Source organism: Triturus cristatus, chromosome 1_2, assembly GCF_964204655.1.
Source record: "Triturus cristatus chromosome 1_2, aTriCri1.1, whole genome shotgun sequence".
Taxonomy (NCBI): domain Eukaryota; kingdom Metazoa; phylum Chordata; class Amphibia; order Caudata; family Salamandridae; genus Triturus; species Triturus cristatus.
The window spans coordinates 440,904,840-440,920,404 of record NC_140580.1 but is presented as its reverse complement, the minus strand read 5'-3'; the positions used below and the strand labels follow the sequence as shown (position 1 = coordinate 440,920,404).

At 43.3% G+C, this 15,565-nt stretch overlaps 1 protein-coding gene across 5 annotated transcripts in view; it reads right to left on the bottom strand.

Moving 5' to 3' along the window:
• Window positions 1-15,565, bottom strand: part of LOC146867456 (protein FRA10AC1) — a 178,392-nt gene that overhangs the window by 70,861 nt on the left and 91,966 nt on the right. For all 5 annotated transcript variants that reach the window (XM_085606060.1, XM_085606085.1, XM_085606068.1 and 2 more), the window contains exon 9: window positions 8,719-8,764. In XM_085606060.1, the coding sequence (XP_085462186.1) occupies window positions 8,719-8,764 (46 nt within the window). The remainder of the gene's footprint in view (window positions 1-8,718; window positions 8,765-15,565) is intronic.

The window sequence follows — 15,565 nt, the reverse complement described above, 5'->3', positions numbered from 1 at the left end:
TATATATGCAAACTTGTTATTAGCTTTCAAATAGAAAACAACCACGAAACAAGTGTTTGTAAATAGAGCCGTGGGTTACTTCTATGAAGCAGCCAGCAGGAGGAGCCGGGGAGGCACAGCTTTGGCGGGACGCAAACATGAACACTTCTCACTACACAAGCACAGGCAGGCCAAAAAAAAAAAGAGTTGTCCGACAGTATCGTAAAGAACATGAAATGTAAGAGCACATGTAACAGGGGTAGTCCGTATGGGAGGTTACAAAAGTGCAAAAGGTGGGACTACTAAGCCATTTCACCAATCAAAAGCTGGAGTTTATGAAGGATAGTAAGAAGAGCCAATAGAAAAGATGTGAGAGGCACGACGCCCATTTTCTAGCTACAGCATGCGTCGCAGAGCAGCGCATTCACTGCCTAGGCTGCCCTTACAAAAGAGGAACAAAACGCTGATAACACTGTACATGACATGCTTCATATTAAAATCTTGCAGCATTGGAACTTTCTAGCAATAAATACTAAAAAAACAACATAGCAAATCCTTATTTTATACTCTGTTCTGGAGACTCAATGTATGTTTTGCCAATTAACTCACAGTCTAAGAATACTCCTTTTGTAAATATTACCACAATTTAAGTATTACTCGAAACTCAGAAATGAGCTAGGAAAGTTTAATACTATCCAGTGCAAACAAGAACCTGCCCAGCGTGGTCCCCAAAGTTGTGGGATTTTTTTCCATGCCATAATTTTATTTACACCAATAATAACGTATAATATGCAATTTTACAAATAATCTTACATATTCATACTTCGTATAATTGCAACTGAAACCAATTTCAAATAATGTATAACGTGAAGCTATCCATGTGTTTTAGTTAAACGACTGGTACATATAAATCTCCATCTTGAACAAGATGGATGCCAACCCTATTACTCACTCCACGTTACCTCCTGCAAACATCCTGTCTGCACAAGCTTCGCAGAGCACACTGTTAAACTGATGACATATTGGTTTATTTCCACTGGAGTAGTTGTCTTGCTAGTGTTGAATTTGCTATGGTGCGGATGTAAGAATGCAGCAAGTAGCCATCACATCTGGTTCTTCACTGCGTTCATTCATTGGGAGAACATCTTTTTGTCTAAATGTTTCAGATTTGTTTGAACATCTTCGGGTGACATAAGCACAGAGGGCATTGAATACGCTTTTAGAATTGAGATGGTGCTTACATGTTATGTTAGCTGGATTTGTAATGCATAGCTTATCACCCGGTAGGGTATCCAGGTGCTGGAACAGGTGTATAGGTGTGGGTCTGCAGGAGTGGGGAGTGAGTCGGCAACGGGTAGTTAGTTGAAGAGCAAGGTCTACAGCTTCTTGAGGAACTAAAAAAATAAGGATTAGGCCTTACTGTGTAGAGGGAGGTCAGTTCAGGATTTAAGTGCGATGTGTGAGAAAGCTAGAACTCCCATTCTACTTTTGCAGATATGGGTGTGTGAGGATGTGAGGCTAAGCGTATGTGACAGGTGGGTTGGTAAAGGCACTCAAGGCACTGTGGTGCAACTTGTGTAAAGGATCACTTTTAATGAGAATTAGGACTTCATTCAGAGCTGGCTGGCAACGGGAATTCCTCCTTTTTGTGGGTGACTGTTATATTATCCATTGGAGCATTTTCTTCCAGTAGAGAATCTGCCAGCAGAATTACCTAAACTCGGATACCATTACAAAGGCAGATTGTGTGCTATGTAAATGGCAAATTTCCAATAACAACAGTAACCCCCATTACACAGTCAGGGACACTTGAATTATGCGATTGTGTGGCCGCTGCAATTTTTACATAGTAATAGATTTGCCACATAATCCATCATCTGCCACATAATCTGCAGATTTTAACAAAATAAATGTTTGTTTCTAGCTCAAACAGTTCAAAAGTTACTAAAAATGCAGCGACACCTGCTGCTGCCCACTGAAAGGCCCTTTGCAAAGCTGGGCTGGTCATCTTTTTGTTGCTCTTTGATATATTTGGGTATTAAAATGATACTAATGAGGTGAAACCAATGCCCAGACAGTGTTACCAAGTTTAAAGATGACGAAAAAACGAAGGAATACGGTTACAAAATGTGTTGCATTATGCCACACAATTTGCGTTTTCCTGCTGCATTATTTACTCAACCGTGCCACATAATTGAACCCTCTCCTGCCGCATAACTCTGGTTGTCCTGGATATAGGAAATGTTCCATTATTTCCTATAAAAAACGATGACTCTTCAAAATGTCAAATCTCTTCCATCTTCGAGAGACATTAATACTTTAAAGGACTGTGTCCTGCCAATTCAGGGATAGAATCATGCAAACCATCGCCAAACTAGAAACACTCCAGACTATGGGGGTCATTACGATGGCGGTAAAACCGCTGCCGGTGGCGGTTTCACCACCATCGTAAAGCACTTCTCTGCCTGCCAAATTACAATGGCAGGCGGTGCGCTGGCGGACGCAAATTCCGTCCGCTACGGGTCCGCCACAGGCAATCATTACTATTGCCTGACGGACACACCCTGCATCAACAATATGGTGGCGGTGCCTAGCAGGCACCGTCCGCCATATTACGATGCTGCCTCCTCACCAGCCTGTGTATGGCGGGCGGTGGGTGAGCCCTGGGGGGTTCCCTGAACCAGGTGGCAGGCACCGTGTGGTGCCTGCCAAGTAGTGCAGGGAAATCCAAACAGTGCATTTCGGACATTGCGGCCGGTGCTGCAGCCAGCAGCACAGGCCGCAATGTCAGAGATACACGATGCGACCGCCACGGTGGCGGTCACATCATATTCTCAATGATGGGACCGCCGCATTACTGGCGGACAGTCCCAAGCCCCGGCACGATGGCAGACGGACGGACAGAAGTCCGTCCGCCATTGTAATCGGCCCCTATATTCCCAATACGTTACAAATAAGTGATATGTTTGCACACTTTTTTAAAAGTCTCAGCCAAAAAAAGAAAAAAAACAACAGTGCTTGACTAACATCAAGTTTATTTTGGGGCATTTCGGTTTAGCAAACGATACAGCAAGAAAATGAGTGAAATGATTTCAGATGTCAGCAGCAAAGAAAATAAAGAAAAAGAAGAGCTACATTTGACATTGATGCATGGAAATCTGTGGGGAAATGTGAATGTCAGTTTGTAGATTATGGAAACAATAAAAAAGAATACGAAACAAGTACTGGCAAAGCCAATAGGTCTGGCTTTTTGTTAGGGAAGAGTTTGGTAATAGTTGGACAACTTTATGGGTGCTGCTTCTAAGCGTCTAAGAAAGAAAATCCTATCCTGACGAAACATATTGCGCAACACCTACATGGAAAATGTGAACAGGGCCCCTGTGTTGAACAGACTGCATTAAGAAGCGGGGAGGGGGTGTGCACATCACAAACAGGAGTCTAAAGATGAAGGCAGATTTTTAAAAGGTGAGGTTAACAGGCAAGCACAACAAAACCGTGCATTGTTCTTACTTCTGACAAAGGGGCGGTATTTTCGATGCATCTTTTAAAAAAGCCCACACACAAGCAATCCGTAAATCCATCGTGACAGGAAAGTGGAAAAACACGCCAGGGCGATTAGTGTCTTGCACAGTCGTAATGCTGTGAGTTATTCTTTGCAAGGGCGAGACGAACCAAGCCAACTGACTCACTCACTGACTGAAACTCACCCTTCACGTTTGGAGAGGATTTACTAAAGTTAACCAGGTCAAGGTGGGCTGGGCATGCGCACTAAGCTTCTGTAAAGCGTGCACCTTCCCAGCAGCCAACCCCTACAAAATGTTTTATCAGTCTGCAGTCGCCAGAGTCAGAACAGCGGAGGAGAGAACTGCGCACACGGCGCCTCGTTCTGTTCCAGTGCAATGATGTTGAGAGAATGACAGCCTTAGTCGCTGGCAGAAAATACACTTCTTCTGGAAAGGGTGAAGCAATTCGTTGGCTAGAGAGGGGCCGGTGGGCTCCAGCTGGCAGGCGCAGGGCTGGGCAGCATATTGCGGTTTTTGTTTGCCCGGCCGTCTGCCTAGGCCAGTGCGCGTGCGCATTCTGGCCCACTGCTCTTAGATAACCGCTTTGGACCCAGGTGACCCAATCCCGTATCTAGGTTCCGAAAGAGGCCTCATTTTGTTATCCTGCGTACATAAATGTATTCTGGGTATATTGCTTTTTTTTTTTTTTTTTTTTTAGCTCTCCTTGCCTCAGTTACTTAGTAAAAGGAATTACAATTTCTTAGATCCACCTAAATCCGGATTTATCAGGTGAAGGTAGAGTCCCAGACAGAATTCTGAGGGACCGACCTTGAATCAACTCCAGGGGCGCCGTCCCGCAGAGACAGGTCTTGGTTTTATCAGATAACAGAGGCTATCGGGCTCAGACTGGTAGACGGTAACATAGCCACACACTGAGCGTGGAAATGGGCCACGTTTGAAAGAAGCTTTACTTGGAAAGTAGTGCAGTTTCTAGGAAGTTTAGTAGCTATTTCACAGCCAAGGGCTGAGAGTGTAGGTAAAATGTACACATTTTAAATTACGTGTGCGGCTTCTATATGGCGCTGTATAGCGGCACATTCTGTAATCGTACTCTGCAGGTGCATGGGAAGACAGTAGTTAATTTCATATATGTATATCATAACATATTCTTATGCATATACGTTCTGCTTTGAAGCTCTGCCATTTTAGATTATAATATTTCCAAACTCAGCAGAAGTCGCCCAGTCTGCTTTGGGTGAAGACAGATTTGACCTCGTGCTGCAGATGACGCACTCAATTTACTCTACTTTCTGGAATGTTCTGACCAGTTATTGAAGCCGCATCTGGAGTGTAGTGCCCGGTTCTTATGCCCCCTTTAGAAGCGTTCTGTACAGTTGTGAAAGGCTCATCTGGAGTGTCGTGCCCGGTTATGGTACCGCTCGAGAGTCTAGTGCCCATTCCTGCATGCTGCAGCTAGAGTAGTGTACCATTCTGAAAAGGTCGCATCCCGTTTGTGTTTTGTGGGTGGGGGGGTTGTCGGAAGGGACATTTGGGGACGTTGGTTATAATTACACAGAGCTTACACAGGCAAGCGTGGCCTCCTCTTAGTGCTGCATTAAACAGGTGTTACTCTTACTCAGCGCTAGGCAATTTTCAAATCAGAAGGATGACAGGTACAATATGACATCTAGTAAGTGCCCCTCAAGAGTGCTAAGCGCTGCAAGTTTTTGTTTCAGGGCAGACCTCAGCTGTGGAAAATCACACGATTTGGCGAGGTCCACAGAGAAGACTAGAAAAAAAGCCGAGATGTTCTGGCTTCAGAACCAAAAGGACTCACCACATCCACATGCCCTGTTTCATGCCTTCATTTAGTCCTGCAGGTGGTCTGATCAGAAAAAAAAATCTATGACGTTCTATATGTTTTTAGGCAGAAAAGAGGGTACTGCAAACTACGGCACTTCTGAGCAACTGAAAGCCAACACACGTTGAAAAATGTATAGCTAATAAGTAACATATTCACTAGCTTTTTTAAAAAAAAATCAAGCGGACCAATATTGATCCCTGAGATCACAGGTCAATGGTATATTTGGTAGACCCTTAACTAATGTTTTAGGACCCTCTTCTAGTGTCATACTTCATCATCTGGTCACACCCTGCGGTAACTCTGCCATGGTGGGCTCTTGATATTCTGCGTCAGGAATATGAGATATAGAATTGTCTCAAGGATAGACACAAGCTCAGTTATTTTCAGACTCCCTTGATAAGATCTAAAAATATAAGATCTATGTCTTGGGGATTCAATTCACACCATACCCTGTAATAGTCAACATGTTTCAACCAGCCAGAAAAGTCTAGGTAGGAGAGTGGTGGCTTTCTTCAGGACATAACTATCCCTCCCTGAATGTCTCACCCCATGTATTTCTTCATTTATCAGGGGACTTTCAGATCAAACACACACACTCGTTGTGATCACATAGTAGATACTCACTTGTATCCAGAGTGTGCGAGGCACCTGCATGCAAGTCGATATCTAGCAGTCACCCTCATTATTTATTTAACCCCCACACTCCATAGGAAAGGGGCAGGGGGTAGACTGCTCTCTGTATTTAAATATTAAGAGTAAACAAATGCAAGTCTTATTCAAAGTAGTGATTACTCGAAAGATTTGTCATTAGTATATTGTTGATCTAATCTTGGTATCCTTAGCCATGAATTTTTCAAAGAGAAGAACATAACAGAATATGTCCCTTTCTTCTCCTTGGTGTGGGAGTGGTAAAGATTTGAAATTGAAAAATTCTATCATCCCCCTCACTTGTTTTGTTCAGAGCGTATTTGTCTAAATGACCTCAGGCGGTTCCTTGTATCCTTTTTTATTGGGAGGCAGTTGGTATTTTTTTAATATCAAGAAATCCACTCCCCATTTGGTACCCATAGTGGAGTGAGTTCCTACATCACCACTGTAAATGCATGGAACCTGAGCAACGGCATCACACCCGACTCATCTCGTGAGAAGACTGCTGTTATAAGGGCCCTCAGCTCTATCCGAGTGTCGGACCCTTGGTGGGGGAACTGAAGGCGCCATGTGTAATTAAGCCTTCTCAATAAGTAAAGATAGCAAACTCTGAACCATACCACTAAACGTCCAAAAAGAGCACTTGGCATTGGGCTGCACTGCAGAGGAAACTGAGACATTGCAACAAAGTTAGCTTCTTGCCCTCCATGTAGGGGGAACACCCTGTGGCAACCTGGCCTCGCACACTACGGGAGAACTATGCCTTGGTGGTGATCAGTAATCAATGTGTTATGATTATCTAGTCTGTGTCAGTTTTTGGGGTTCATGTATACAGGTTTTTAGGTCTCATCTAGTTGCGAAAGACCTTTTTTGGGCTACACCAAGAACCTACAAATGGGCTTAGAGCCCGGCCAGTCTTCCAATTGGCTTTATAGACACAGTTATTTGCTTTCCTTCTTATTCAGTGACTTACCTTCCACTTGTGTTTGTCCCTTCCATGGAGCATAGCCTGTTTACCACCCTTTTGGTTGCCTGACATGTATCCCTCCACCACTCATTTTTAGGGAACTACTTATTTCTTTGTTAAGTACTCCATGAAAGTCTAAGTGTTCTCTAGTACTCTACTTTGTGTGTTTCTCCCCCATGTGACACCCGTCCACGCACTCCGTGTAGCTCTCTTTCTAGTCTGCTGCTCTTGTGTGTGCTCCTCCCCTACCAACACCCCATTATCTGTGTTGCTATCTATCTTGTGTGCTAGTTTGCTCCATCTTCCCTTATCCTGACGTTATTTTTATTTAACCCTCCCTTCCCCTGTTATCTCTCCCGCCCTCTTCTTTACTGCTCCCCCACACTTCGCTGGCATTTAAAAAACAAAATAAACATAAAAAATACAGTAGAGTTGCATTTTTGGGAGGGTTTGGCGGCGGAGGGTATTTGCTGCAGGCACTTCACTTGAACAAAAATGCTTTTGAGCACTCTATTTTTTTTTTTTTTTTTACTTACCGATCTTAGTGGTGTCCACCAACAGGTCATAAAGAAAAAAGAAGACAATGCTGCCCTCGTCATTATTTAGGTGCGAATTTACTTTTTGGCGAAGCTGTAGAGCATTGCCAAAAAGCACAGGCAATGCTGTAGAGCATTGCCAAAAAGCAAAGGCAAGAACACTTGGCTGTGCCAGTGCTTGTTACTAAACTTGGTATGACAAATGGCACCAAAGGCACACTTCTGCCAGTGTCAATTAAGAGACGGAGTCATGTAAAAAGCCTTTTTATGATTGCAAACCTTGTAATTCACAAATTCAAAGGTTCGCAATCGCAAAAGGCTTTTCCTTATGTAAAAAAAGTCCTTTTACACAGCGGAAACATTCTTTCTGACTTGTAAAAGACCATTTGCAATTTAAAATGCAAATAGGAGGGAGCATCTTCCTCCTAATTTAGATTTGGAGAGAAATGTATCAATGGTTTACAAACACAATTGCGGTCACATACCACTGATAAGTTACAGACCCAAAATTAGGGTAGGAACTCATTTAGAACGAGTAAGGGGCTTCCAAAATGAAAAAAAAATAATCTTTTTTTTAAAGCAACAATCCTACCTTTAAAGAACATGGACTGCTTTAAAAAAATATATATTTTCCATTTTGTATTGCAACGATTGGGGTTGGCGTCTACTGTCCCTTCCAGGCAAATTGCAACTTGCCTAATTAATATTAATTAGGCAGGTCGTTCTCAAACCACGTAATTCAGTAGGTTGTGAACTGACCTATTAGTACATAGTTCGATGAACAAAATACTGTTCCAGTAGCAAGAGCTCGACGGACAATTTGCGACGTTTTCTGAATGGAATACTAGTACATGAGATCCGAAGTGCTGAATGGAGTATGAACTCCCTATTAGCCTATGAGAAAAAAACTACCCTATTACATCTGAGATATACCCCTGGGGAACCAGAAGAGAGGCAGGCTGGAAGTTTGGTGTGAGCCACTTGATACTGCGGTCCACGCCGCCATGCCTCCTACAAGAAGGAGCATTAAAGGAAGTAAAAATTAACTAAATGAGCAAAAATAAAGGGAGTTAAAAGAAAACACAAAAAGAAAAGCCGTCGGTAAGTGGGGTATATAGTGACGGGGGCTGGAAAGAGGTGCATTCCTAATTTAATCACATGAGCAATGACGTCACAATAATGTATTTAACCTTCAGAAAATAAACAACTTTTGTAATATACCTTTTCCTGAAATTACTTCTTTCTCAACTCGCCATCTAAATCCAAACTGTTGAAAGAGAAAACACAGTGTAAACGCAATTTAGTAAAAACCTTTCCATGGTATGTCATAAAATGCATTTTTTTAAATACATAACAATCCATAAAGTTTTTTTTTCAAAATGCCTTTTCTACTCTTTCAAAAACAGACCGCAATAATTTTCATTTAAATGAACCACAAGTCACATCGTAGCCCCTTTAACCAGAGGTTGGTGCAAAAAGTGTAATATATTAAAAATGTATGATATTCAGTGATAAAGTCAAGAACCAGTGACCGCCATCGAGCCACCTCTTCAAATTAATAAGGAATAGTGCAGGCAAAACCAAGGTACAAGTTGGGGATACACACATGTGGACGGTGTCTACCCACTATTGTCACAGGGTGGACGCCGTTCCCCCTGCCATGAAGTTGCCATGTTTCCCAGTGTAATTTGCAGACACATTCAACAGCGCCTGCACGTTATCGGTTTTCTGTTCCGAGTAGCGATGGCAGGTGGCGAAGGGCTTTTTTATCAGAAATCCCAGCTGCCCCCAAAAGAAAGGCTGAATTCAAGGGGTCATCAACCCTCCTTTTGTTTGAGTACGGTCATGGCTGCCAGCTATCTGTGGTCTAATATAGTGCTTTAAATGGGCCGGTACTGTCCGGTACGGAGTACCGGCACTTTTCTATTTTGAGAGGGGGAGTACCGGCACTTTTTTATTTTGAGAGGGAGAGTACCGGCAATTCCCAAGAGAAGTGCTATACTTTTAATTGGAGAGTGCCGGCACTTCTCAGAAACAAGCAGGTACTCTGGTACAGAGTACCTGCACTTCTGTTTTTCCATTTCAAGCACTGGTCTAACACCTAGACCCAATTCAATGAAGGGGGGGGGGGGGGAGACAAAGGATCAGAGCTTGTTATCACTTTACAAGTACTTGAGAGAAACTACTTGGAGGCAAGCTTTTGAGTTTGTTCAGTCCCTATGTTTAAGCGATATGGTTGCATCATAAGAATGTCAGATGTATCGGTTTGTTCAAGTATTAATGCGAATAACCATTTAAATAACACACATTTTTATAAATGTAATTCTTCTATCGTGTTACTCATCCCATTGCAAGGTTCAGAACACTTTACATCACACATTATACATTGACAATAAATCATACAAGGGTGTAAATTAAAGTTCAGGATGTGTTACATAAGGCAATGAGGATTATAAGGTGTAGGACTCGACTATCGTCTGTACCAGTAGGCATTATATGTTAAGAGTGCATGACCGTGAGAGACAAAGTGAGGAGGTAAAAGTAACGCTGTGCTTGAGTTTGTCTGTACTAATAAGACTTTAATATTAATCAAGGAAAACCTTTTTAGCAACCTCAAAATAACGACAGATTCTGAAAAAACAATAGGGTCTAAACCAGGGCCACTGGAATGGCAGGACCAAATGATGCGGCATCGTTGAATAAATTATGGTGCAACAAATCGAAAATTATGCGGCATAACGCAGCACATTTTGCAAAAACATCACTTCATTATTTTGTTTTTTTACACATGGTAACAGTGTCTGGGAAAAGACTGCCCCTTATTAGTACCAGTTTAATACCCAAATACAGCAGTAAACAACAGAAAAATAACAAGTTAGCCTATGGGGACAGCCTTCCACTGCACAGGGAAACATGGAGCCACGTTTTTAGTAACTTTTGATCCGTTTGAGCTAGAAAACCTTTTTTTGGGTTGAAATCTGCAGATTATGCATCAGATGATGGATTATGTGGTAAATGCAGCAAACCCATAATTATGTGGAAATCACTGCAGCCACAGAATCACATTAAGTACAGGGGCCTTGGTCTAAACCCATTCCTTGCAGTTTGAATGCAGGTCCTTGATGCTAGATCCTAGCTCACTGCTGTATTAGAAGGATTGCAATTTATGAACTACAAGTAACTAAAGGTTTTAACTGTTCAAAGCACCTACCTATCTACCTAAAATAGAGATCTCTCATCTCCATGTTACACGATGTGCTTTGCAGGAGACACATTAACCCTCTAAGCTTGATGAGTCAAAACAGTGACTAGACAAAACACAGATCTCTCCAGCAAGTGTATGAACCACCAGAGATTTCGTACTATTATTATTATTACTATTCCATGAGATTTACTGTGCACACAAAGATATCTGCAGCAGGTACCTCATCTCCATAGGAAACGTTAAAATACAGCCTTTGCAACCAATTAAGCCAAAACAGATTTACTGTCACGTTTCTCCTTGTTGCTTATTTTTTGACACAGAGTTCTAAATAAATAAATATGTAAGTTGACTTGCAGCCTGTTTTTATGGCTCAGGCCCTCATGACTCCACTTTCTTTCCATTGCCACACCTTCATGCCCAATTGATGTGTTCCTGAAGTAAAGGTTTTCCAATTCCAACACTGCTTTAAGGATCACACACAGTTTAGTAGCAAGGTTGGAAAACCACTTGAGGCCTGCATCACGCCCACCCTTTGATTTTTCACAGCACGCCCAGTGCCAGAAGCCCGGAAGAAATCCGCAAGAAGAATGTAGAAAAAGGTCTACCCTGTCATTATCGCATAATGTAGCGCATCAGGAAGCCGGAAAATTAACATAGTTGCGTACCATTTAAAAAGGTAAGCAGCCAATGTTGGTCTTTCTGTTCCTGAGCCCCTACAGCTGCCTTAGCCTTCCTGCGCCTTGCCTTCCATTCGAGCTGGAGCACACACTGCACATGGACAGGGAGAGGAAGAAAGAAGCCCAACAAAGAGTGCTAGCGGAGAGGAATCGGCTATATCCAGGTCTTCATTGGAGCTCTTCAGAAGTATTACTACCCCAACCCGACTTCACCCCATTCCACTGCATAAGAAATACCGGAGCTTATCTTTGAACAAAATGCTGCCCCTGTGATGCGGAACCTACCTGGCATGTCGCCCGACTCCAAGGAAACATTTCCGACTCCAAAGGCTGGGCCCCAGAGCACCATTACAATCACCCAGGCCCTAGCCTTGCTTTCAAACCCTAGCTTCTTTAGAAGTGGGCAAGCGAACAAATCAACAAGGAGAGCTTGTGCATGAGCTGAGCCATGACACCGAAAAGGAATTCATGCAACAAAATAAACAAAGTTGCTTCACAATTCAAAAAACTGTTTTGTTAAAATGCAGAAACATTTAACCATAATATTTTGGGTTATACCACTGCACTGACAGGCATTTACTAAAAGGCATTTACTAAAAGTAATAGATTGAATTTAGTGTTAACATAGAAAGATCTATGCCCGCCCATCATGAAAACAATGCTATTAATGAACTAAGAGGCAAGGCCCATGTAATTTGCACCCAGTTTGTGACTTTGGTCCTGCATGGAACAACAATACAGTATATTAAATTAAACACAAGACATAGATTTGCCAAGGAGCACACAATTTGGTCATGCAGGGAATACGGGTTTGATCCCACGTTTTCTGCTTTCACACGGAGTAATTCTGCCCCTAGATGGGCATCTCTTTATTTCTCCTGTTTTACATCATAGGTTAATGCTTTGTATTTAATCCTCAAGTATACACAAAAGCAGTGGACGCAATGCTTGAATTAATCTCAGTCACCGGTAACTACTCGGGCTGCATACCAATCATCATTACTTTGCACACCATGTCACCTGTTTGGACCCAACTATATGCAAATCAGTCTTAGCCCTGCTCCAATCGGAACAGCCCAGCCAGAACTGTCAAGCCAGGTCCTCCCTGAACCAAAACACAAGAAACCAAGGACCAGTTTCACCATAGTCAACTGGCCCGCGAGGGGGAGGGGGCCTTGTCTGTTTTGTTCGGATGCTGCCAGCGGCCCAATGGGTGCCAGAAGGGCTTTTCTGGAGGCAGATGGGCATCCATTACCACCCTTTTATCAACGGGCAGATGTGTCACTGCCTTTCTCTTGCTGGGCCGGCCCATTAATGTATGCATATTGAGCGGGGGCCTGAGCAAAAGTTGCCTCACTTGTTTTCAGGTGTGTTTTACCAGTGTGAACTAATTAGTGCATTTTTTTTAATCTAAGTAAAGTTAAGAAAACATCCCTCTGTCAGAGACTCCCCTTCTTTTTATAAAACTTTGCGGAAGCAGTATTCTGCGGAAAGGTAATATGCAAATGTAGACCGCTTTTTTTTTTTTGCGCGTCCAGGCCGATTTTTATACCATTCCAACATGGAGCTTAGATTATGTGGGCAGCTCACTGGCAAGTTTGGCCGAGGTGGAACCTCTGCCACCCTGCAGAATAGCAGGTAGTTCACCATTTTACAAATGAGATTAAGTCTTCAGTACTGGCTGTGGCCAGGGCCGGCCTTTGCTAAGAGAGGCCCCTGGAGAAAATTAAATTTGGCGCCCATCTTGCTCTACCTCCATTCTCCTCTCTCAACAAGGTTTTCATTTTAACCTTTCCAGGGCTCAGTGCATTATTTGTAAATAAATAAAGTGCAATTGCTCAACATTTTTCTAAGGTGGTCATGGCCCACATTCATCACTGATGCGGCCCACTTGCCCCACTGGCTCACCATCTCACTGCCCACTGTCTTCAGTGCCTGTATCTTCCCTGCATGATAGCAATATTAGCTGGTGCATCTACTCAATAGGTTTGGATGGAGGTTCACCCCCAAAAAAACATGTAGCCTGTCAGAGCTGCCGACTTTGGAGCTGGGGAACCAGGTTCCAGTCTCTGCGTCGGCTCAACATCCTGTGATTTCTGGGCAAATTACTTAATCTACCTGTGCCTATCAAAAAGGATTGGGTCCTTGTGTTATGTAACTGGTGCTCTTGTAAAGCTCTCCAATACCTTTATGTAAAGTGTGTGCAATATAAAACTGTAAAACAAATGGTCAACCAGCCTTGCACATTTTACAAAACTTTCAGACCTTCCAAACACTGGAGTAGAAAAGCCACTTCTTTCTTTGGTCCACGGGAAAGGGTGCATCCACTTTTAAAAGCCTGTGTAAGCACTTAAGAAAAGTAAGTACGATACAAGAGGCTGGGCACCACAACTTCAATCCAGAGCAGGGCAAACTCATCCCTACATCCTTCTTGGGGCGATAACATGTGAAAGGGCTGGGCCCATTAGTTCTAGACCTTTTCTAGAGGCACACACCTACCTGTCAATAACCTAAGATACGTCACGTATTTATGTTAACGCATTTCCCAATTCTAACACTTCACGTTAATACAGTTTCCAGATTATATGCAGGTGCGCTCTACTCATGATTATGATGCACTCCTACAAATGAAAGGAGATGTCCGCTCCATCACATGCATACCAAACAGTTGGGATTTCTCTCTCTCTCTTTTATCTCTCAGACAAAATTAATAATTTAAAATGCAGACTACTTGCTGCAATTTGCTTATATTTTGAGCATAAAGAACAGAACTCAGTCCTCAACACTTCAGCACCTTTGTTAGGAGGATTAGATGCTCTGCTTCAATGGTGGGGAGGAACGGTTCCAAAAGCTCAACACAGAAGAAACATAAAAGGGGGAGGGCGTATAAGTGATGACCGCCTCAGAAGTGTAATACTTTACACATGAATCCGGATGCTCACTGGACGCTGTATGCAGTTCAAACTTTTGTTTTTAAAGGATGCATGAACCCAGTGGCAGTGAGTGTGAGTGAGGCAGTGAGCTGAGGTTCACTTACAATTTATCTGCATTATTTTGTTCAGGACTTAGAGATCTCCCACTACTCTCTTCTCAGACAGAGGTTCTCCTCCTAAACAGTCTATTTAGATGCTAAATTAGAACTGAGTGGCCCTGGGGAGGATGTGAGCGAGAAGGAGGGAGAAAGGAAGGAGGATTAAGTGAGGGGACAAGAAAGTTCATGCAGCGTGGCACCGGCGACCTTAAAGTAGAAATGAAAGATCAAAAGCTGGTTTCCAGACAAGGCCATTGCGCCCCTCTGAAATCAGGCGCCCTGTGCCCAGGCCCAGCTCGGCCATGCCAAAATCCGGCCCTGGCTCTGGCACAGTCACAGATCGAAGCATTGTAGACAGAACATTTGTAACAGCAGCATACTTTAGGGTTTATATTATATAGGGTGGCCTCTCCTACTGCCCTAATAACCATTACAGTAGAATTTCGTGGGTAGGACAAATGAGTGTGACCAACCTCACATGCTGGGGAGTGACGCAGCAAGATGTCATGGGCCCTAGTGCAGGGAAGGCCCCCTGGCCACTGTTTGAACTATGAAATACAGCATTACTCAGGCTTCATTGAGCTCCTCAGGCCTCTAGGCCCTGGTGCCACTGCACCTCCTGCACCAAAAGCAGCTACTCCCCCGGTGCTGGACCTTTCCCACAGACTCCAAACAAGTGTGCGGCTTCTTAGCCTTGCGGCCGCCCTCGCTCAAGTTTCAACCACTGAGGGCTCGGTTATGAATTCTTCCTAATTGCGTTGCGCCTCCAATTAATAACGATATTCTGGGGGTTCGAAACAATAACGACAAGTACGAATTTTGCTCTCAAAATGGACCACAGCCAGCGAGTTTTGTTGGTAGCTGCACCATGTTTTATTACTTGTAGGGGCTTTTTCACCCCGTAAACATAATCATAATTGCAACGCCCATGCAAACGGTGGATTTTTACAATGTATGAGGCTAATGGATAGCATGAAAGGGGACGGTAAACTATCAAAACCTTATAGTGCCTCTGGGGGACATAAGAGATTACAGTGCTAGCTTCCACCGCTCTCTGAGCCATGACGACTTCAGTGACTTGAAATAAATTCCTCACTATTGAGGTCACTCTCTGCCCCGGTCAATAATGCGGACCATATGGAAACATCTGAAATG